Source organism: Solenopsis invicta, chromosome 12 (genome assembly GCF_016802725.1).
Source record: "Solenopsis invicta isolate M01_SB chromosome 12, UNIL_Sinv_3.0, whole genome shotgun sequence".
In the NCBI taxonomy this organism is placed as follows: domain Eukaryota; kingdom Metazoa; phylum Arthropoda; class Insecta; order Hymenoptera; family Formicidae; genus Solenopsis; species Solenopsis invicta.
The window spans coordinates 13,679,070-13,702,521 of record NC_052675.1 but is presented as its reverse complement, the minus strand read 5'-3'; the positions used below and the strand labels follow the sequence as shown (position 1 = coordinate 13,702,521).

The window sequence follows — 23,452 nt, the reverse complement described above, 5'->3', positions numbered from 1 at the left end:
ATAGCATATTTATGTAACCAATTTATTTTTAAATTTACATCATAATACCATACATTATACAAGGTACCGATTTATCCTGTTTTTTTTTCGTCATTAATTTCGAACGGCAAGTAACATAGATAAGTAACCCGCCGACGTTTTTAATAACTGAAAAGTTTAATATTTTAACGGTAAAATACTGACGGTTTTGAAGAAATATATTAAGAAATTTGTATAATCACAAAAATTCATTTTTTAACATGATTCAATTAGTAAAATAAAAAATATAATGCGATAGTTTATATGCTTCACGTAACTCACGCTGCAGAATGTTGACATTGTCATTGGGAATATTTTTCCCGCTGTAATATTGAGTGGTTTCTTTGTACAGACCATAATTACTGCCAAGTTTCTTGTTGTTTTTGGCTCCAGAGTATACCATACACATTCATACGTAGCGCTATGTATCTCTTCACACTAAAAAAATACATTTCATATTAATTAATTGTTGTAAAATGAGTCTAATGAAATTAAATCAGTCTAATGAAGACAAAATAAAATTAATAACACTTGATTTATTTAGAATTGATTGTGTTGGCACAGGCACATATACCCACGCACGCATACACAATTGTAAAAAATATTATAGTTTTTAAAAATTATAATATAAGCTGAGATTTATAATGCTTGTTTTCTCCGTGGTTCAAAATTTTGAATCAACTATTCCACAAATATTTTATTGTTTTCCGTCCCTGATTACTGTTGGTTGAATGACAACGTGCATTTGGCTTAATGTTAAATATAAAGCCGTTTTAAGGTTACAAATAGAAACTTTTCAGAAAAATAAGTAGTTGCATACGAGTATTTCCGGCTAGTAATGACGTACTTTAAGTGATATAAACGTACTGTGTGTAAATTTGAGATGTAAAAATGTATATTCAGTTATGAGTACAAAAACTCGTTTAGCACTCACATTGCACATTTTGTAACTCCATCATTCTTTAAATATTGTAATAATTATTATATAATAAAAACCAAAGGTAAAAGATGTAAAAAAAACATTGCATTCGAAACATTTGATGTAAATTTAATTTAAATTGTAAATACTTGAAGATTACATATTCCTTTTTCATCGATTGAAAAACGAGTAGGGGATGGTGGAGCAAGAGAAAATTTAGGAGGTAAGACAGGGTGGTGTTCCCTACATCGCGTGATTTGAATTCACGATCGAGCATACGCGTTAGTGGCAGCCCCTCGGTTATTAACAGTTACCAACGAGCCAGCAATATAAGCAGCTGCATTATTAAGTTGGATATATATTTTTTATATATTTTTTTGCGATGTTTTTATGACTTTACCTCATTTTTTTGCTTGTGACATTTGTTTTAAATTATAAAAATTTTCTTGTGATTATATGTGCTTCTGAGACAAAATTTAATAGGCTGCAAAATAAAAATGTTATTTTCTACTTTTGTAAACACTGTTTGGAAAATCATTTTGATCACACGAGAAAGGGCAAGAGTGGGGAAGAAGAAAGTAGTGTAACAGCGTGCAGAAAGATCGCGCATCTATGTAGCAATCAACCATCAACACAGAGTGCAATTCTTCTCTTTGGACAGTCAATTAGCATGTGTACAATGAGTTGTATTCCAGGAGTCTTACGCCTGTCAACATCACTAAAAACTATGTCGCTGCGTAATCTGATGAACAAATTAGGTAAAGTGTACATAAATGAAAAAAACTATTGGTTTATTATAGTTTAATACTATATTATAAAATTATAATATATTTATAGTTATATACGTGTTTAACTGAATACAGTTTACAAGAACTCTGAATTAAACCGCATTGGAAAAAACGGACAAGTTGAAGATAAATAATACATTGTATTACTTTAAACAAGCACACATATGTGTATTATACAGTATAAACATCAATACTGACATTTATTAAATATTAAATACATAAGTTAAAAAGAGCAAATTAAATATTTGAAAATATAAATGTTAATATTATTGTAAATGTATATATTCCATGCAATTAAATAAACGCTTGTTTAAAATATTGTACTAAATGCTTTTATTTTTCTATTTAAATTTTACAAAAATTGTGCAAAAATTGCAAATAATAATTTTTTAGTATATACGGTCAAAATTATAAAGATATTTTATTATTTCATAGAATCAGATAATTTGCGTTTTGTCGTTATTATTATCATTACAAAAACTATTATTATACTTACTTTGTTCACGAGATGTTCGCCTACCGCACAGTAAAGACAAGTGTGCATTAAAAGTGATCCACCCGCAAAAAAGTACCAAGACATTTGTGCAATTGATAATTGAGTATCTTGATTAAAAGACTAAATGAAATGTAAATTAGATACATTATAAGTTAAAATGTATTATATTATTTCATTATTTTTATATTACATAAAAAACCCGATTTGTATGATAATTTGTGATAGCAAAGGTTGAACATCTTAATAAGATATTAGCTTCTATTTTAATAAAATAAGTTATTTAAAAAAGTAAATTATTTTTCATACTTACAGTAAGTGCTAGAAATCCAAAAAGACTAAATAGTATGCAAAAAAAACCTATCATGGCAAGCAGCAATAAATTGAATGAGTCATCAATGATTTCTACAGATCTGCAACTTAGATGTGACATAAAATAGGAGCACACTTATTATAAAAATTTCTAAAAATTTTACATTTGGGATTTATTTTGTAAAAAAATTGAATGCTAAAGTATGAAACAAAAGTTGCTTTCGTGAGAACCTGATCAAGCGTATGTGGTCTTTAACGTTGTACTTTAAAACCGCTTTGAAATCCGGATCTTTCCCAAAATGCAATAATCGCAGATGCAGATTCTCCATTTGACCACATACATGTAAGATCAATAGTCCAAGGAAGTTGTCGACCGCGATGTAAGTGATACCGCCTGTAAATAACCCAATTGCTTGTGCCAAATATGTTAGTTCGTACTTCGGGCTGCTGGTTACATCGTACCAGTAGTATGTAGGAAGCGGTAAGGATCTTTCATAATTAGTAAGATTGTTCACACGCCAAATGTATTCTTTAAAAAATTCAGAGCTAAGTTTGCTGAGCAGTGCCAAAGCTGTAACAAATATCCCGACTTTTAAGATTAAGCGGGTGATCTTAGCCTTTTTTACCATGACATTTCGCTCTTCATCCATTTTTACTCGCGTCCAGTCTTTCATAATCTTGTTAGTCAACACTAATAAATCTGAAAAAATAGTGTGTTATTAAATATATATAAAATTAATTATGTATAAAAAAAAATAGTATTTTTTTGTATCAGCTTGATGTTTTTTTTTAATTTGATTAGTAATTGATTTTGATTAAATTATACACATATATATTTTAATTAAAAATTTATATTTTAAAAAGGGAGAATATTTTGTTTGATAATAAAGAAAAGATAAATTTACAAAGTTTAATAAATTTGTTAATTAATAAAGTACCTTTTTTCTTGTACCACATAATGAAGACTTTAAGTATCGTTACTAAAAATGGCAAGGTGATTTGTAAATTATCTATAATCTGGATCATATCACCCCATACATTAATCAATTGAGCTAAAGCCGGTATAATTAATATGAAGACTACTGCTGTAGCATTAAATAGCATTCGAAACTTCGAAAAGAATTTTTCATACTGATCTCTGCTTTGTTGCGGCCACAAACCGACAATTTTTAACATACAGCGATGCAAACCGATCGCCCATTCTAAATCTGCGTAACCACCCAGTAAAAAAATATGACAAATATATAAACAAATTGACTCGAAAATCTATTAAAAAGTAATTAATGTTAGAAAGAAGTATTGGATTGTAAGATAGAATAGGACTTTTCACAATGTGAATAAATTTTCACAATGTAAAAATAATTTATTTTTTATTTATTAAATTATAGATCTAATAATTAACTTAAACAAAAAATGAAAAATTTTGTTATTTGTAATATAATTATTAAAAAACATATTTCCGAAATTTTGAATTAAAATATAAAATGTCGTATTGCATCTCGCTTTCCAATGTATCCCTTTATTACAAGTAAATATTTAATATGTAAAAAGTGATTTTAATTATCATATAAAAAAATATTATTTTATATTAAATTTGTTTTTAATTATTAATTGATTATGAAAAAAACACCATTATATTTGCTTGAACTATTCATTGATCGTTACTGGTCTTGTTTTATCAATGATATTATCTCCACTGTTTAAACGTTGCTAAAATTCATATTTCTAACGAAATTCTTGAAACACGGTACTTGGCGCTGTCATAAAAGTTGCAACAACTAGGAAGAATACTTGCTATTGTCGTTTCGTTGAAGTTTTTATTGGGTGGAACGGTATAATGTATGAATTATAATAGGATATTCGTGAAACGTGCCTTTGAAGTTCACCGACATATACAACTGTATTTTTTTATATGGTTTTATATTCTTCTTTTTTTTTGCTATTAAAGAGCTTGCAAATGAATTGTTACAATTGCGTATAAGATAAAAACTTTTTCAAGCACATAATAAAGAGAAAAAGCAAGTGAAATCGTTGAATATTTCACATAGAAAGTGCACATTAGTAGACATTTTTTGCACTGCTAAAAAAAATTATCGCAGAGAGAAAAGTGTTGCCATTTTTGCTGAACATTTTGGCGGTGCATTATTAATGAATCTATAGCTGCAGGCTATCGTCTCCATCAGTCAGTCGAGGCTTAAACACAGAACGGGAAGGATGGAATTCTTTACGTTAATTTAAAGTAACAATTTGTCGATGAGTATCCAAATGAGTGCTGAAGATATACGTGCATGTGCGTGACTAAAATATAAAGAGTTTAAGGACGTATTCTATTTCATACACATATCGTAATATTTATTCTTGTTTAACGTTCAAACAACAACGTTAAATGATGCATTATCCGTATCATGCGTGAAACGGAATGCGCTTTAAAACATTCAAATTAGCATGCGTTTAAAACGTGTAGAATTAGAAAAATTGCTGGACAGATAACATGTTCGTATTGCTGCTGGTAATTAAAAAGCTAGAGTGTAATTACATAAATTTATATATTTTAAATATAAATGTGAATTGTAATACGACAATATTACTGTCGATTTCTCTAGCAAATCTTTTTTATATTCATACAGCAAGTATAAAATAAAAATACAAACATTTTTGTCACAAATAATAACATTTTTGAAATAAAACCCTATATTTTTCTTAACATTTTGTTACAGATGCGCAAGTTATGATAAACGTCTACTGTTTTTTACGATTATTTAATAAATTACTAGAACGTGAGCTAGGATTTTGTGTTTATGGAATTAATGTTATTTCTGGTTATTGCTGCCAAAATCGTCAACTCGTTGCGTACTATTACATATCTGCCATTGTCGTTTTCAACATTAACGTGAACTCCTGTTCAACCAAACCAAATGTATGTGCTCAGTAACAATTATATCTTGAAATGTGGAAAGTATTTGATATTTACTATTTAACTTTTTTAAATACTAAAAAGATGAATTTTGAAACCCAAACTAAACTTTCTCGTATTTAACTTAATACATAATCGCTGTACGTGAAAAAATTTAAGTGAATTCTCTTTGAGTGATAAATTAAAAATAAAAAGCAAAAATTGAAACGTAAAAATTTTTATGTAAAATTATATGATTGACCTCCTGGTCATGTTATAATAATAGATTGGTGGCCGTAATCGAGCAAGATTTTCAATTTTGTCTAATTTTTATTATTAGTCTGCCGGTTGAGCAGATGGTTGAGCTCGCAGATTTTATTTGATCTTTACCACTAATCTATTGACATAACATGTTAGTAAACTTTTTTTACGGATTGTGAGTAAACTAAACGAATAAATGGTTTAGCGGTCTAAATTTTATTATAATATTAATGCATAGCGTATTTATGTAAACAATTTATTTTTAATTTTACATCATAATACCATATATTATACAAGAGACGTACCAATTTATACTGTAACTTTTCGTCATTAATTTCGAACTGCAAGTAACATAGATATATAACCCGCCGACGTCTTTAATAACTAAAATGTTTAATGTTTTAGCAATAAAATACTGACGGCTTCGAAAAAATATATTAAGAATTATAACTACAATTTCAAAAAATAATTTTTATGTCATAATTTAGGTATAATATAATGTCATATTTTACATGCATCACAAAACTCACGCTGCAGAATGTAGACATTGTCATTGGGAACATTTTTCCCGCTGTGATATTGAGTCGTTTCTTTGCACAGACCATAATTACTGTCAAGTTTCTTGCTGCTTTTGGCTCTAGAGTATACCATACACATTCATACGTAGCGCTATGTATTTTTTCACACTAAAAAATTTATTTTATATTGATTAATTGTTGAAAAATAATTAAATCAGTCTAATGAAGGAAGAATAAGATTATTTAAATTATATTTTTTTGTTATACAAAAGTGATAAACATTCAATTTATTTAGAACTGTGTATTTTGACACGTGCACATATCCACGCATGCACATGCACACAATTGTAAAGAATACAGTTTATAATATAAGCTGTAAAATTTATAATATAAGCTGAGATTTTTAATGCTTGTTTTCTCCAACGAGGTTCAAAATATAAATCAACCCTTCCAAAAATACTTTGTCATTTTTAGTCCACGAGAATTGTTAGTTGAATGACAACGTGCATTCGGCTTAATGCTAAATATGATCCCGTTTTTAGGTCACAAATAAAAATTTTTCCAGAAAAATAAGTATTTGCAAGTATATCCGTATAGTAATGACGTACTTATTTTTAAGTAATACAAACGTACTCTGTGTTAATTTGATATGTAAAAATGTATATTCAGCCACGAGTACAAAAATTTGTTTAGCACTCACATTGCACATTTTGGAACCCCACCATTCAGTATAGATTATAATAATTTTTATATAATAAAAGATGAAAAAAGGTAAAAGACATAAAGAAGACATTGCATTAGAAACTTTTGATGTAAGTTTGATGCAAATCGTAAATACTTCAAGATTACATATCCCTTGCTTATAGATTGAAAAACGAGTAGAGGATGGTGGGAATTCGGGAGGTAAGACAGAGGGGTGTTTCCTACCTCGCGTGATTCGAATTCACGATCGAACATACGCGTTAGTTGCAGCCCCTCGGTTATTAACAGTTACCAACGAGCCAGCAATATAAGCAGCTGCATTATTAAGTTGGATATATATTTTTTATATATTTTTTTGTGATGTTTTTATGACTTTACCTCATTTTTTTGCTCGTGACATTTGTTTTAAATTATAATAATTTTCTTGTGAATATATGTGCTTCTGAGACAAAATTTAATAGGCTGCAAAATAAAAATGTTATTTTTTACTTTTGTAAACAGTGTTTGGAAAATCATTTTGATCACACGAGAAAGGGCAAGAGTGGGGAAGAAGAAAGTAGTGTAACAGCGTGCAGAAAGATCGCGCATCTATGTGGCAACCAACCATCAACACAGAGTGCAATTCTTCTCTTTGGACAGTCAATTAGCATGTGTACAATTGAGTTGTATTCCAGGAGTCTTCTGCCTGTTAAGATCACTAAAAATTATGTCGCTGCGTAATCTGCAGATCAACGAAATCAGGTAAAGTTTAAATTAACGAAAAAAACCATTAATTTATTATATTTTAACACCGTATTATAAAATTATAATATATTTGTTATAAACTGCATGTTTAACTAAACACAATTTACAAGAACTCTGTATTAAACCACATTGGAGAAAAAGAGCAAGTTAAAGATAAATAATACATTATATTACTTTAAACAAGCACACATATATGTATAATACAGTATAAACATTAGTACTAAAATTTATTAAATATTAAACATATAAATTAAAAAGAGCAAATTAAATGACTAAAAATATAAATGTCAAAGTTATTGTAAATGTATGTATTTAATGCAATTAAACAAATGCCTATTTAAAATATTTTATTAATTGTTTTTTTTCTATTTGAATGATATGAAATTTATGCAACAATTTTTAAATAACAATTTTTTAACATATATAATCAAAATTATAAAGATATCCTATTATTTCGTAGAATAAGATAATTTGCGCTTTGTCGTTATTATTGTTATTACAGAAACTATTATTTAACTTACTTGAGTCACGAGATGTTCGCCTACCGCACAGTAAAGACAAGTGTGTATTAAAAGTGCTCCACCCGCAAAAAAGTACCAAGACATTTGTGCAAACGATAATTGAGTATCTAGATTAACAGCCTAAACTAAATGTAAATTAGATACATTATGTCTTAAAATGTACTATAGTATTTCAATATTTCTAAATTGCATAAAAAACACGATATGTATGCTAATTAATGACAACAAAAGATAAACATCTTAATAACATGTTAGCATTTAGTTTAATAAAATAAGTTATATAAAAAAGTAAATTAATATTTATACTTACAGTAAGTGCTAGAAATCCAAAAAGACTGAATAGTATGACAAAAAAACCTATTGCGGCAAGCAGCAATAAATTGAATGTGTCATCAATGATTTCTACAGACCTGCAATTTAGATGTGATGTAAAATAGGAGATACACTTATTATAAAAAATTTTAAAAATTCTACAATTGGAATTTATTTTGTAAGAAAGTTAAATGTTAAAATATGAAAGAAAAGTTGCTTTTGTGAGAACCTGATTAAGCGAATGTGGTCTTTAACGTTGTACTTTAAAACAGCTTTGAAATCCGGATCTTTTCTCAGATGCAATAATCGCTGATGCAGATTCTCCATCTGACCACATACATGTAAGATGAGTAAACCAAAAAAGTTATCGACGCCGACGTAAGTGATACCGCATGCAAATAACCCAATTGCTTGTGCCAGATATGTTAGTTCGTATTTCGGGCTGCTAGTTACATCGTACCAATAGTGCGTAGGAACCGATAAAGATCTTTCATGATTAGTAAGATTGTTCACACGCCAAATGTATTCTTTAAAAAATACAGAGCTAAGTTTGCTGAGCAGTGCCAAAGCTGTAACAAATGCTCCGACTTTTAAGATTAAGCGGGTGATTCTAGCCTTTTTTAGCATGACATTTCGCTCTTCATCCATTTTCACTCGCGTCCAGTCTTTCATAATCTTGTTAATCAACAGTAGTAAAGCTGAAAAAATAATATGTTATTAAATGTATATAAAATTAATTATGTATAAAAAAAGATAGTATTTTTTGATATCAACTTGTTCTTTTAATTCTATTAGTAATTAAATTTTATAAAATTATATACATATTTATTTTAAGTAAAAATTAGTATTTTAAAAAGTAAGAATATTTTGATTCATAATAAAAAAGAGATAAGTCTACAAGAATTAATGTTTTTGTTAATTAATAAAGTACCTGTTTTTTTGTACCACATAATGAAGATTTTAAGTGTCGTTATTAAAAAAGATATGGTTAATTGTAAATTATCAATTATCTGGATCATATCACCCCATACATTAATCAATTGAGCTAAAGCCGGTATAGTCAACATGCAAGTTATTATCATAGCATTAAATAGCATTCGTAACTTCGAAAAAAATTCTTTATACTGATCTTTGTTTTGTTGCGGCCACAAACCGACAATTTCCAACATACAACGATGCAGACCGATCGCCCATTCTAAATCTACGTAATCACCCAGTAAAAAAATTTGTCATATATATAAACATATTTAATTATATAAAATTGTGTAAGAAAGTATACAAGTACATATAATCCATTAATAGCTGTACATAATTTTATTTAATATTATGTCTACTTATTATACGAAATAAATACATAAATTTTTTTATAGGGAAAAGTAAGATAAGAAAAGGTAGGTAGATAAAAGGGAGTATCTTTTGTATCGCGCATTTTGGATGCAGAAATCACTATCGAGCATGTGTGTTATATGCGGCTAATCGGTCATTGAAAGTTGCCAACAAGTCAGCGAAGTAGAGAGCTGCGTTATTGAGACAGAATATAATTTATACCTTTTTTTGCAAATTCCTTATGACTACAAGAAGATATAATAGCGCGGAAACGACAGAGGAGAAAAAAGAAAAGTACAAAATAAAAGAGCCGAAGAAACATATGAAAAAAAATTAAGCCAAAACGCATAGTTATACCTGCCGGGAGACACTACACATACATTTTAACCCAGCCGTCACCAAGGTATAGAGAAATGCCTTTTTTGGTTTTTATTAAATACAGTTTATAATATTTTAAAATTATATTTTAATGATAAATATATTGAAATGTCTAAAGAGTATTGTAAAAATTGGAATGACTCGTTAATTATGGAAACCTAGCTTTTATTCATTCTCAAAACTTTATTCTCAAAACTGCTTTGTCTTACCCTACTTTCCCCTGTATATTTATATATAAGTACATATATAATAATTTGTATACATTCAGACGATTATATAAGACCTATAAAGCATTGTGTTCATGATGTTAGAAATCGGTTTGAAATCTCGGACACACATTGATCAATCACATTGGTCGAGCAGTTAGCTGAATTGTTTGAACGCGATTGATTAATTCACTTTCTGTCCGAGATCTCTAACCAATTTCTAGCATTGCACAGTGGTCCAAAGCTAAAAAACTGGCCAAAAATTGAATTTAAAAGTTACTTTAAACAATGTTTTAATTTCATAAGTATATCTCAAAGGACACATAAATAAACTGAATAATAAGGTTTCTGTTATAAGTTTCGTGGAATAGCCGCTTGATATCAAAGTACAGATGATAGTTTTAGACTTACATATCTTTAAAATAAAGACATAAAACCTGTTAATATATACTTTGTAAATTAAATGTGTTAAAAATTGTATTGGTTCAAAAAGTAGACAAATTATAATGTTATACATTTATTTGTTTCTAATATTTCCACTAGTTTATGTGTCGGAGTTATTTACGTGAATATTTTTCTGATTTAAAGTGATTAAAACTAAAAAAAAATAAATAAATAAATAAACACGAGAATCAAAGAACACATGAATAACTTAAAATCGGATTCATCGAAGCATTCTGTAATTTTAGATCATATCATTCAACATAGTCATTCAATAGATTGGAATAATGCAACAATCTTAGATATAGAACTCAGATACTACAAAAGACTTATTTCAGAAATGATACACATAAAACAACAAATTAACGATCTCAACTTGCAAACAGACACTGAGCTTCTACATGAGTCTTATTTTGAATTACTGAACAGATTGGTTTGCTAAGTCTAAGAACACATTGTAACGTATTGATCTCGATCCACCGTCTCCTTGAACTCAGTTTAGATTTAAAGTCGAGCAAAACGGACTCGCTCCGTTCTGTGTTCGTTACTTCCGCCATAGTATTATTATATATTCTCAAACGGCCGCATTGTGCTGAGTGAGTTTTATTCATTTTATTCATTTCTCCGCTCTTCGTTCAATGTTATATCAATGTTATTTATTACAACCAATTTTGCGTCTAAATTATCATTATTTATATTATTTATTTTAACTATTGTAGGCTGTCCAAATTATTATCATGGAACCGGTTGACACTAAAATTTGCACACAGAGACACGCATTTATGAAACGTCGTCTCACCAATGGCTTAGCGTTACGGAACATCTACATCATGTCAACATGGTAAAAATGACGGACAGATTGCAACATCCGGACATACTCAATACACAGGAATCTAATTTGTCTCCACTTGAAATTATGTAAATAACTTAGGCTGAAGAAGGACAAGTAAGTCCGAAACGTCCCATTGACTTTATAACGGAATAAATATTTTATATACGACAACCGTTATTGTTCGTTTATTGGCCTTAAATCTATTTAATATGTATACAATACGAGCATAGAAAATTTATTCAAAAAAAATCTATTGTCCCGGCTCGTGCAGCTTCGGAATTAATATTTTTTAAGTACTGTTTTGTTTCTATGAATACGTTTGTTGAGAACAAACTTTTACAATTTGTTACTTTTACTCGTTACTAAAGATACGTACGTAAAGACGTTAACGGAATCAGTAACGATAATAATATAGAGCGTCGAACATTTAAAAACTTAGAAATATTATCTGAATGTCTACGAATTGACCTTAAAATATAAAAATTTTTAACTCATCCTAATTGCTTTGTAATGTCAACTTCCTATTAATCCTGATCAATTTGACTAAATTTAATAAAATTTATACGATTATTATAGAAAATTTTCTAAATACATTATTTTGAATTATGAAATCAGATTTGGAATCAGTGATCCAAAAAACCGCACGTAGTCAGGATTTTTTATAAATTTTATCAAAATTCTGAGATGAATGAATCTTTAATTAATTATTAGAATCTTCTGACTCGGATTGTGCATCTCGGAGACAAGGCTTTATAGGTTTGAAAAGAAGATAATTTTTTTATCAAACTTTAGTGCTTTAGAAAAAAACATTAATTTAAATTTTTTCGAGCAATTTCTAACTAAAAATTTTAATTTTTAAATTAAAATATTAAATGTATACATATAAAAGTTAGCACAATTCATAGATTTGTATCACTTTATGTAAGAACTCATAATTGTATATTGCAAAATTTATTGATTCGAGAATCTATTAAAAAAAATAATTAATGTTAGAAAGAAATATTGGGTTGCAAAGATTAATAAGACTTTTGACAATGTGAATAAATTTTGACAATGTAAAAATGATTTATTTCTTAATTATTAAATTATAGATGTAATAATTAATTTAAACATGAAATGAAAAACGTTATTATCTGTAATATGATTATTAAAAAACATTTTTCCGAAACTTTGAGTCAAAATACAAATATCTTATTGCATCTCGCTTTCCAATGTATGCGTTTGTTACAAGTAAACATTTAATAAGTAAAAAGTAATATTTAATTATAATATAAAAAGTATTATTTTATATTAAATTTATTTGTTTTAAATTATTAATTGATAAAAAAAAGAAACACCATTATATTTGCTTAAACGATTCATTGATCAAACCGTTATTGGTCTTGTTTCATCAATGATATTATCTCTACTGTTTAAACGTTGCTACAATCCATATTTCTAACAAAATTCTTGAAACATGATATTTTGCGCGGTCATAAATTTTGCAACAACCAGAAAGAACACTTGCCATTGTCGTCTTGTTGAAGTTTTCATTTGGTGAAAGGGTATAATGCATGAATTATAATAAGAAAGCCGTAAAACCAGCATTTGAAATTTACCGGCATATACAACTGTACTTTTTTATATGGTTTTATATTCTTCTTCTTTTTGCTATTAAAGAGCTCGCAGATAAATTGTTACAATAGCGTATAAGAAAAAACTTTTGCAAGCATATGATAAAGAGACAAAGCAAGTAAAATCGTTGAATATTTCACATAGAAAGTGCACATTTGTAGATATTCTTTGTGCTGCTAAAAGAAATTCATCTCGGAGAGGAAAGAGTTGTCATTTTCGCTGAACATTTTGGCGGTGCATTATTAATGAATCTATAGCTGCGGACTATTGTCTCCATCAGTCAGTCGAGGCATAACCACAGAATGGGAAGGATGGAATTCTTTACGTTAATTTAAAGTAACAATTTGTCGATGAGTATTCAAATGAGTGCTGAAGATATACGTGCATGTGCGTGACTTAAATATAAAGATTTTAAGGACGTATTTTATTTCATGCATATATCATATTGTTTATTCTTGTTTAACGTTCAAACAACAAGATTAAATGGTGCATCATTCATATGATGTGTGAAACGGAATGCGCTTTAAAACATTGAAATTAGCATGCGATTAAAACGTGTAGAATTAGAAAAACTGCTGGATAGATGACGTGTTTGTATTGCTGCTGGTATTTAAAAAGCTAGAGTGTAACCACATGAATTTTTATATTTTAAAATTAAATGTCAATTAGAATTGTAATACGACGCCATTGATGTCGGTTTCTCTATATAGCAAATCTTTTTTATATTTATACAGCAAGTATACAGTAAGAGTAAAAACATTTTTTATCACGGATAATAACTTGTTACAAATAAAACAATATGTTTTTTAACATTTTGTTACAGATGCGCAAGTTATGATAAACATCTACTGTTTGATACGATTATTTAATGCATTACTACGATGTAAGTTTGGTGGATGTAAGTTTTACGGAATTGGTGTTACGGTGTTCTGGTTATTAATGCCAAAATTGTCGTTGCGTACTATTGCATATCTGCCATTGTCATTTTCAATATTAACGTGAACTCCTGTTTAAAAAAAGATATATATGATTGACAGGCTTACAAGGTACTTTAGCACTTACTGTAGTTAATCGATTAATAAATAATTACTGAGTACCAAATAATTATCGGTATTCATTACTTCTGGCAGACTGGTTAAACATAATTGTCTTTTACATTTGCCTTTAAAATAAAAAGTCTTTATCGTTGTACTAGTTTTTCAATATATATTGAAGATACGTAACAATGAATCGAAATTTAATCGCTGAATTGCATGAACGTATGCCTATTCGTAAAGTTGTTTAATTAATTTTTATAAATGTATAAAATTTATACTAATAATTGTCTAATTAATCTAATATATTTTAAGTGTTTAACAGAATTAATTAATTCAGTTTCGATCTCTTGATAAACTTATCAAGTTGTATATATGTAAAAATAAAAATTTTTTTAAATAAGACAATCTATTAAATAAATAACAATGTATGCATTAAATAAATAACAATTATGCATATAAAATGTTAAACAAATAATGGGAGTCCGCGAGATGCAAGTCACCGATTTTAATAAAATTTTATGGGTGTTTAGTACTCACATCTTTGCTGTAGTAAAGCAGTTCGTTACGGATATTAGGCATTTTCTTGAAGATGCTTAATTTCTAAAGCTGCGTTAAATAATCATAAAAAATATAAATAATAAAGTAGGACAAGTAGGTGGTTGATTGTGTAACATTTCCCTTTTGGCGGACACGTGAGAAAAGTTTCACGTAATTTTAACAATGTACGATTCCACAGGATAATTTAAGTCACTCATAAGCAGAAATATGAATTTTCTCACGTTTCACTTTTACGCCATTAGCCTTGATGGTGGAAAGGCGAAAATTTAAGGAATTAATAAATGTACTTCGGAATTAGAATGAAAGTGTGGTAATAGTTTTGGCAGTATTGAAGAAGTTAAATCTTTTCGGTATTTTATTGCATTAATTTATGTTAAAATTTACATAAATAAAAAACTAAAAAGAGATAAATTTTGAAGAACTCTGTTTATATAAAATTACATTGTAATGTTTAATATTAGATTATTACCTAATAAAATAATTAATACAATGAATCATCAAAAATAAATGTAATAATATATTTGTAAATTAAATGTGTGCAACATAACTAAGAAATATAGCCATTTAGGAATTTTTATTTTTACAATTTTTTATTTACATAAATAAATTTTTAACTTACAAGAAAATTTGAAAGTTTCCCCTGAAGTGATTAGAAATCAATAAATTGAACACAGAAAGGTACGAACCATGTCAAATGTATGTGCTTTTGTAGCAATTACATCTTGAAATATAAAAATAATTTTATATTTATTATTTTATTTTTTTAACTAATAAAAAGATGAATATCGAAATCCAAACTAAACTTTCTCGTATTTAATCTAATACATAATTGCTGTGCGTGAAAAGATTCACGTGAACTGTTTTTGAGTGAAAAATTAAAAATAAAAAGTGAAAAGTAAAACGTGAAAAGTTTTACATAAAATTACATGATTGACCTCCTGTTCATGTTAAAATAATAGACTGCCGGCCGTAATCGAGCAAAATTTTTAGTTTTGTTCAATTTTTATTACTAGTCTGCCGTCAGAGGGTCGCGCTCGAAAATTTTATTCGATTTTTACCACTAATCTATTGATATAACATGTTAGTAAACTTTGCTGACGGATTGTGAGTAAACTAAACAAACAGATAATTCTGCAGTAAAAAACTTATTATAAAATTAATGCATAGCGTATTTATATTAACATTTTATTTTTAATTTTACATTATAATACCAGATATTATACAAGGGACGTACCAATTTATCCTGTAACTTTTTGTCATTAATTTCGAATGGCAAGTAACATAGATAGATAACCTGCCGACGTCTTTAATAACTGAAATGTTTAATGTTTTAGCAATAAAATACTGACGGTTTCGAAAAAATATATTAAGAACTATAATATGTACAATCTCAAAAAATGAATTTTATGTTACAATTTAGGTACAATATAATGTCATATTTTACATGCTTCACAAAACTCACGCTGCAGAATGTAGACATTGTCATTGGGAACATTTTTCCCGCTGTGATATTGAGTGGTTTCTTTCCACAGACCATAATTACTGCCAAGTTTCTTGCTACTTTTGGCTTTAAAGTATACCATATACATTCATATGTAGCGCTATGTACTTTTTCACTCTAAAAAAATACATTTTATGTTGCTTAATTGAAGAAAAATGATTAACTTAGTCTACTAAAGGATTAAGATTAATTATTTAAATTATATTATTTTATTATACAGAAGAGGTGAACATTTGATTTATTTAGAATTGAGTGTGTTGACACATGCACATACCCACGCACGCATACGCACACAATTCTAAAAAATACAATTTAAAAAATTTATAATATAAGCTTAGATTTTTAATGTTTGTTTTCTCCAATGTGGTTCAAAATTTGAATCAACCCTTCCAAAAATATTTTATTGTTTTTAGTCCATGCGAACTGTTGGTTGAATGACAACGTGCATTGGGCTTAATGCTAAATATGATCCCGTTTTTAGGTCACAAATAAAAAGAAAAATAAGAAGTTGCGAGTATATCCGAATAGTAATGACGTACTAATTTTTAAGTAATACAAACGTACTGTGTATAAATTTGATATGTAAAAATGTATATTCAGCCATAAGTACAAAAACTTGTTTAGCACTCATACACATTTTGGAACTCCATTATGCGGTAAAGACTATAATAATTATTATATAATAAAAAACCACAAAGGGTGAAGAAGACATTGCATTAGAAACTTTTGATGCAAATTTGATGCAAATCGTGAATAGTTTAATATTACATATCACTTATTCATCGGTTGAAAAACAAGTAGGGGATGGTGGAGCAGGAGAGAGTTGGGGAGGTAAGACAGAAGGGTGTTTCCTGTATTGCGTGATTCGATTTCACGATCGAGCATACGCGTTAGTTGCAGCTTCTTGGTTATTGGCAGTTATCCACGAGCCAACAATGTTGGCAGTTGCAATATTAAGCTGGACTATGTACCTTTTTGCAATTTTTTTATGACTTTATCTCACTTTTTCACTTGTAACATTTGTATTAAATTATAGTAATTCTTTTGTGAATGCATGTGCTTCGAAGACAACATTTAATAGGCTGCAAGATAAAATGTTATTTTATACTTTTGTAAAAAGTGTTTGGACAATCTTTTTGATCACACGAGAAGGGCAAGAGTTGGGAATAAGAAAATAGTGTAACAGCGTGCAACAAGATCGTGCATCTATGTGGTAATTAACAATTTTTCTTTTCGGACAGTCAATTAGCATGTGCACAATTAAGTTATGTTCCAACAGTCTTATGCCTGTTAACATCATTAAAAACTATGTCGCTGCGTAATCTGCAGATCAACAAAATCAGGAAAAGTGTATATCAGGGAAAAAACCATTAATTTATTATAGTTCAATACTGTGTTATAAAATTATAATATATTTGTTATAATCTGTTTTTTTAACTGAACATAATTTACAAGAACTCTGAATTAAACCACATTTGAGAAAATGGGCAAGTTGAAGATAAATAATACATTGTATTACTTTAAACAAGCACACATATAAGTATAATACAGCCAAAAATCTATGTTAAAATTTATTAAATATTCAACACAGGAATTAAAAAAAAACAAATCAAATGACTAAAAATATAAATGTCTAAATTATTGTAAATGCATGTTTTTAATGCAATTAAACAAACGCTTATTTAAAATATTTTATTAATTGTTTTTCTTTCTATTCGAATGATATGTAAATTATGCAACAATTATTAATAACAATTTTTTAACATATACAGTCAAAATTATAAATATATTCTATTATTTCATAGAATCAGATAATTCGCGCAGTGTTGTTAATATTATTACAAAGACTATAATTATACTTACTTGATTCACGAGATGCTCGCCTACCGCACAATAAAGACAAGTGTGCATTAAAAGTGATCCACCCGCGAAAAAGTACCAAGACATTTGTGCGATTGATAATTGAGTATCTTGATTAACAGCCTAAACTAAACGTAACTTAGATACATTATGTTTTAAAATGTACTATAGTAATTTATTATCTTTTAGTTACATAAAAAACACGATATGTATGCTAATTGATAATAGCAAAAGACGAACATCTTAATAAGATGCTAGCTTTTAGTTTAATAAATTTAGTTATATAAAAAAGAAAATTATTATTCATACTTACACTAAGTGCTAGAAATCCAAAAAGACTGAAGAGTATGCAAAAAAAACCTATCACGGCAAGCAGCAATAAATTGAATGTGTCATCGATGATTTCTACAGATCTGCAACTTAGATGTGATATAAAATAGGAGATACACTTATAATAGAAAATTCTAAAAATTCTACATTTGGGATTTATTTTGTCAGAAAATTGAATGCTAAAATATGAAAAAAAGTTGCTTTCGTGAGCACCTGATTAAGCTAATGTGGTCTTTAACGTTGTACTTTAAAACCGCTTTAAAATCCGGATTTTTCCCCAGATGCAATAATCGCTGATGCAGATTCTCCATCTGTCCACATACATGTAAGATCAGTAGTCCAAGGAAATTGTCGACCGCGATGTAAGTAAAACTGCCTGTAAATAATCCAATTGCTTGTGCCAGATATGTTAGTTCGTATTTCGGGCTGCTGGTTACATCGTACCAGTTGTATGTAGGAAGCGGTAAAGATCTTTCATGATTAGTAAAATTGTTCACACGCCAAATGTATTCTTTAAGAAATGCAGAGCTAAGTTTGCTGAGCAGTGCCAAAACTGAAAGAAATACCCCGACTTTTAAGATTAAGCGGGTGATTCTAGCCTTTTTTAGCATGACCTTTCGCTCTTCATCCATTTTCACTCGCGTCCAATCTTTCATAATTTTGTTAGTCAACAATAATAAATCTGAAAAAATAATGTGTTATTGAATATATATAAAATTAATTACGTATAAATAAAGATACTATTTTTTTGTATCAGCTTGATGTTTTTTTAATTCGATTAGTAAGTGATTTTGATTAAATTATATATATATTAATTAAAAATTTATATTTTAAAAAAAGAGAATTTTGTTTAATAATAAAAAAGAGATAAATTTACAAGGTTTAATGAATTTGTTGATTAATGAAGTACCTTCTTTCTTGTACCACATAATGAAGACTTTAAGTATTGTTACTAAAAAGGCTAAGGTGAATTGTAAATTATCAATTATCTGGATCATATCACCCCATACGTTAATCAATTGAGCTAAAGCCGGTATAGTTAATATAAAAACTATTGCCGTAGCATTAAATAGCATTCGAAACTTCGAAAAAAATTCTTTATACTGATCTCTGCTTTGTTGCGGCCACAAACCGATAATTTTCAACATACAGCGATGCAGACCAATCGCCCATTCTAAATCTGCGTAATCACCCAGTAAAAAAATTTATAATATATATAAATATATTTAATTATATAAAATTATATAAAAATATAAAAATATATATAATTCATTATATAGCTATACATAAAATTTTTTATAGGGAAAGGGCGACAAGAAAGTGAAGGGAGGTAAGACAGGGTATATTCGGTATCGCGCATTTTGGAAGCAGAAATCACAATGGAGCATGTGTGTCAGATGCGGTTGATCGGTCATTGAAAGTTACCGACAAATTAGCGAAGTAGACAGCTGCGTTATTGAGATAGACTATAATTTTTGCGATTTTTTTATGACTATTGAAGATATAACAGCGAGGAAACAGACAAAGGAAAAGAAAGAAAAGTACAAAATAAAATTATAAAAGAAGCAAAGAAACGTATAAGAAAAAATAAAGCTAAAAGCGCATAGTTATATCCGCGGGGATATACTATAGGAGTGAAGGGGGTAAGATGACCAAATGGATAAGATGACGTATTATGAATTCTTTCAAGTTAATAACAAATAACAAATTGATGTTTAATTTATTAGAAACTTCAAATGGTAACAAATATTCTATGATAGTTTGATTTGAATCTGTCCATGAGAATAGATAATATATTCAGAAATGTGTTTTGGAAGCACCTATCCGTAACTTTTTAGTTGTTTGTTTATAAAGAATAACATAATTATAATAGATATTTTTATTTTTATTTTTTAAATCACAATATTGTATAGCTAAAAACGTACACAATGATATATTCATATTTTTCAATTTTTATGTTGCAATATTTTATATTTCATAAACAAATAATCACAGCGAGTTGGGGTAAGATGAAAAAAGTTGTGCATAGGAAAGCTATGATCGATTGATGATGATGATCAACTGAAAACTTTAATTGCGAATAACCAGCAAAAAATGACCTGGACATTTTGAGATACTCTATTTATCACATATAATCTTTATCAAGCATTTGCATAAACTGAAATTGTTTTGATGCCTAAATGTCACATGATTTGTCTGATAAATGTTTAATTGTTTTTATTTCATTTTGTAATTTGATACTTAAATGCAACAAAGGTAATTTATTTTTGGAATAATTCGTGACAAGTGATTAAAAATGGATTGCCTATAACAACGCAATACGCAAACAGTCCTACGGAAAGCATTCAGAAAGCCTGGTAGCCATTTCAAAGTCTGGGCTTTATCTGGAAAAGTGTCGTGCATAGAAGCTGCTTTCAAAGAGTGTACAGCTAAATTCAGCACAAGTATTTTGTGTCCAATTGAAGAAATTAAAAAAAGTTATCGTGGAAAAACGTTTATATATTTTAAATATAATTATTTACAATTAGATTTAATATAATTATCAATAATTATATGTAATTATTTATATATAATTATATATAAAATATTTGTGAGAAAAAAAATTGGGTTAAATAAATTTATTAGAATCTTCTACCCCACACTACTTTTTCTTCATATTTTTTTCATATTTTTGTCATTAAAGGTTACTTATATTAAATAAAAGTTTAAAATGTTGATGAGTACAATTTTGGAAATTTCTACGTACTTAGCAATTCTACCGTGCAGTTTCTAAATAAAAATTTTATTTCTTAAGTTAAAGTATTAAATGTATACATATAAAAGTTAGCAGAATTCATAGATTTATATAATTTTAAGTAAGAACTCATGACTATAGATTTTGAAATTTATTTACACGAGAATTTAGTAAAAAAATAATTAATGTTAGAAAGAAATATTGGATTGTAAGGTATAATAGGACTTTTGACAATGTGAATAAATTTTCACAATGTAAAAATAATTTATATCTTAATTATTGAATTATAGATCTAATAATTAATTTAAACATAAAATGCAAAATGTTATTATCTGTAATATGATTATTAAAAAACATTTTTCCAAAACTTTGAATCAAAATACAAAATGTCGTATTGCATATCGCTTTCCAATGTATCCCTTTATTACAAGTAAATATTTAATAAGTAAAAAGTGATTTTTTATTATCATATAAAAAATATTATATTATATTAAATTTGTTTTAAATTATTAATTGATAATGAAAAGAAACACCATTATATTCGCTTGAACTATTCATTGATCAAACCGTTACTGGTCTTGTTTCATCAATGATATTATCTCCACTGTTTAAACGTTGCTAGAATTCATATTTCTAAAAAAATTCTTGAAACATGATACTTTGCGCGGTTATAAATGTTGCAACAACCAGAAAGAACACTTGCTATTGTCGTCTTGTTGAAGTTTTCATTTGGTGAAAGGGTATAATGCATGAATTATAATAAAGAATCCGTAAAACGAGGATTTGAAATTCATCGGCATATACAAGTGTACTTTTTTATATGGTTTTATATTCTTCTTCTTTTTGCTATTAAAAAGCTCGCAAATGAATTGCATACAGTTGCGTATAAGGTAAAAACTTTTGCAGGCACACAATAAAGAGACAGAGCAAGTAAATTTATTGAATATTCCACATAGAAAATGAACATTTGTAGACATTTTTTGCACTGCTAAAAAAATTTATCGCAGAGAGAAAAGAGTTGCCATTTTCGCTGAACATTTTGGCGGTGCATTATTAATGAGTCTATAGCTGCAGGCTGTCGTCTCCATCAGTCAGTCTGGGCATAGCCACGGAACGGGAAGGATGGAATTCTTTACGTTAATTTAAATTAACAATTTGTCGATGAGTATTCAAATGAGTGCTGAAAATATACGTGCATGTGCGTGACTTAAATATAAAGATATTAAGGACGTATTCTATTTCATGCAAATATTGTATTATTTATGCTTGTTTAACGTTCAAACAAAAGATTAAATGGTGCATTATCCGTTTGATAATGTGCGAATGATGCGTGAAACAGAATGCGCTTTAAAACATTGAAATTAGCATGCGATTAAGACGTGTAGAATTAGAAAAACTGCTGGATAGATAACGTTTGTATTGCTGCTGGTATTTAAAAAGCTAGAGTGTAAACACCTAAATTTTTATGTTTTAAATATAAATGTGAATTAAAAATGTAACACGACAACATTGCTGTCGATTTCTCTAGCAAATTTTTTTTATATTTGTATACGATTATTTACTGAATTACTAAGATGTGAGCTAGAATTTGGTGTTTACGGAATTGATGTTATATCTGGTTATTCCTGCAAAATCGACAACTTGTTGCGTACTTATGCATATCTGTCACTATCGTTTTCAACATCAACATGAACTCCTGTTCAAGAAAGGATATGATCGACAGGCTTACAAGGTACTTTAGTGCTTATTGTAATTAATGCTCCATTAATAATAAATAACTACTGAGTACCAGATAATTATCAGTAATTATTCATTACTTTTCGTAGACAGGTTAAATATAATTGTCTTTTACAATAGCCTTTAAAATAAAAAGTCTTTACCGTTGTACTAGTTTTTCAATAAATATTGAAGATACGTAACAATGAATTGAATCTTATTGCTGAATTGCATGAACGTAAGCAATGTTAATTCTTTATTAACATATAAAATTTAAACTAATAATTTTCTAATTATTCTAACATATTTTAAGCGTTTAACAGAATTAAATAATTTAGTTTTGATTTCTTGATAAACTTATCAAGTTGTATATATGTAAAAATAGAAAGTTTTTTAAATAAGACTATCTATTAAATAAATAATAATGTAATTATGCAT

The 23,452-nt window shown here is 28.1% G+C and overlaps 3 protein-coding genes across 6 annotated transcripts; all 3 read right to left on the bottom strand.

Moving 5' to 3' along the window:
- Window positions 1-6: 6 nt before the first annotated feature.
- Window positions 7-4,312, bottom strand: LOC105198228 (odorant receptor 43a-like). Of its 2 annotated transcripts, XM_039456173.1 has the most exons (7): window positions 4,161-4,312; window positions 3,469-3,738; window positions 2,762-3,230; window positions 2,532-2,631; window positions 2,222-2,341; window positions 301-456; window positions 7-147 (listed from the first exon to the last, which is right to left on the bottom strand). In XM_039456173.1, the coding sequence occupies exons 1-7, from the start codon at window positions 4,183-4,185 to the stop codon at window positions 94-96; spliced, it is 1,194 nt and encodes a 397-aa protein (XP_039312107.1). In that variant the 5' UTR covers window positions 4,186-4,312; the 3' UTR covers window positions 7-93. The 2 variants fall into 2 exon arrangements, with proteins under 2 accessions (XP_039312107.1, XP_039312106.1); XM_039456172.1 differs by lacking the exon at window positions 7-147 and having other exon boundaries at window positions 164-456.
- Window positions 4,313-5,323: 1,011 nt separating this feature from the next.
- On the bottom strand, window positions 5,324-13,411 carry LOC105198227 (odorant receptor 43a-like). 2 transcript variants are annotated; one of them, XM_026137363.2, is made up of 7 exons: window positions 13,002-13,392; window positions 9,413-9,682; window positions 8,711-9,179; window positions 8,480-8,579; window positions 8,170-8,289; window positions 6,215-6,370; window positions 5,880-6,068 (listed from the first exon to the last, which is right to left on the bottom strand). In XM_026137363.2, exons 1-7 carry the CDS (start codon window positions 13,024-13,026, stop codon window positions 6,015-6,017), a joined length of 1,194 nt encoding a protein of 397 aa, XP_025993148.2. In that variant the 5' UTR covers window positions 13,027-13,392; the 3' UTR covers window positions 5,880-6,014. The 2 variants fall into 2 exon arrangements, with proteins under 2 accessions (XP_039312105.1, XP_025993148.2); XM_039456171.1 differs by having other exon boundaries at window positions 5,324-6,370; window positions 13,002-13,411.
- Window positions 13,412-16,042: 2,631 nt separating this feature from the next.
- LOC105198226 (odorant receptor 43a-like) lies at window positions 16,043-21,920 on the bottom strand. Of its 2 annotated transcripts, none has more exons than XM_039456183.1 (7): window positions 21,832-21,920; window positions 19,475-19,744; window positions 18,778-19,246; window positions 18,548-18,653; window positions 18,238-18,357; window positions 16,336-16,491; window positions 16,043-16,186 (listed from the first exon to the last, which is right to left on the bottom strand). In XM_039456183.1, the coding sequence occupies exons 1-7, from the start codon at window positions 21,854-21,856 to the stop codon at window positions 16,133-16,135; spliced, it is 1,200 nt and encodes a 399-aa protein (XP_039312117.1). In that variant the 5' UTR covers window positions 21,857-21,920; the 3' UTR covers window positions 16,043-16,132. The 2 variants fall into 2 exon arrangements, with proteins under 2 accessions (XP_039312117.1, XP_039312118.1); XM_039456184.1 differs by having other exon boundaries at window positions 18,548-18,647; window positions 21,832-21,918.
- Window positions 21,921-23,452: the final 1,532 nt, after the last annotated feature.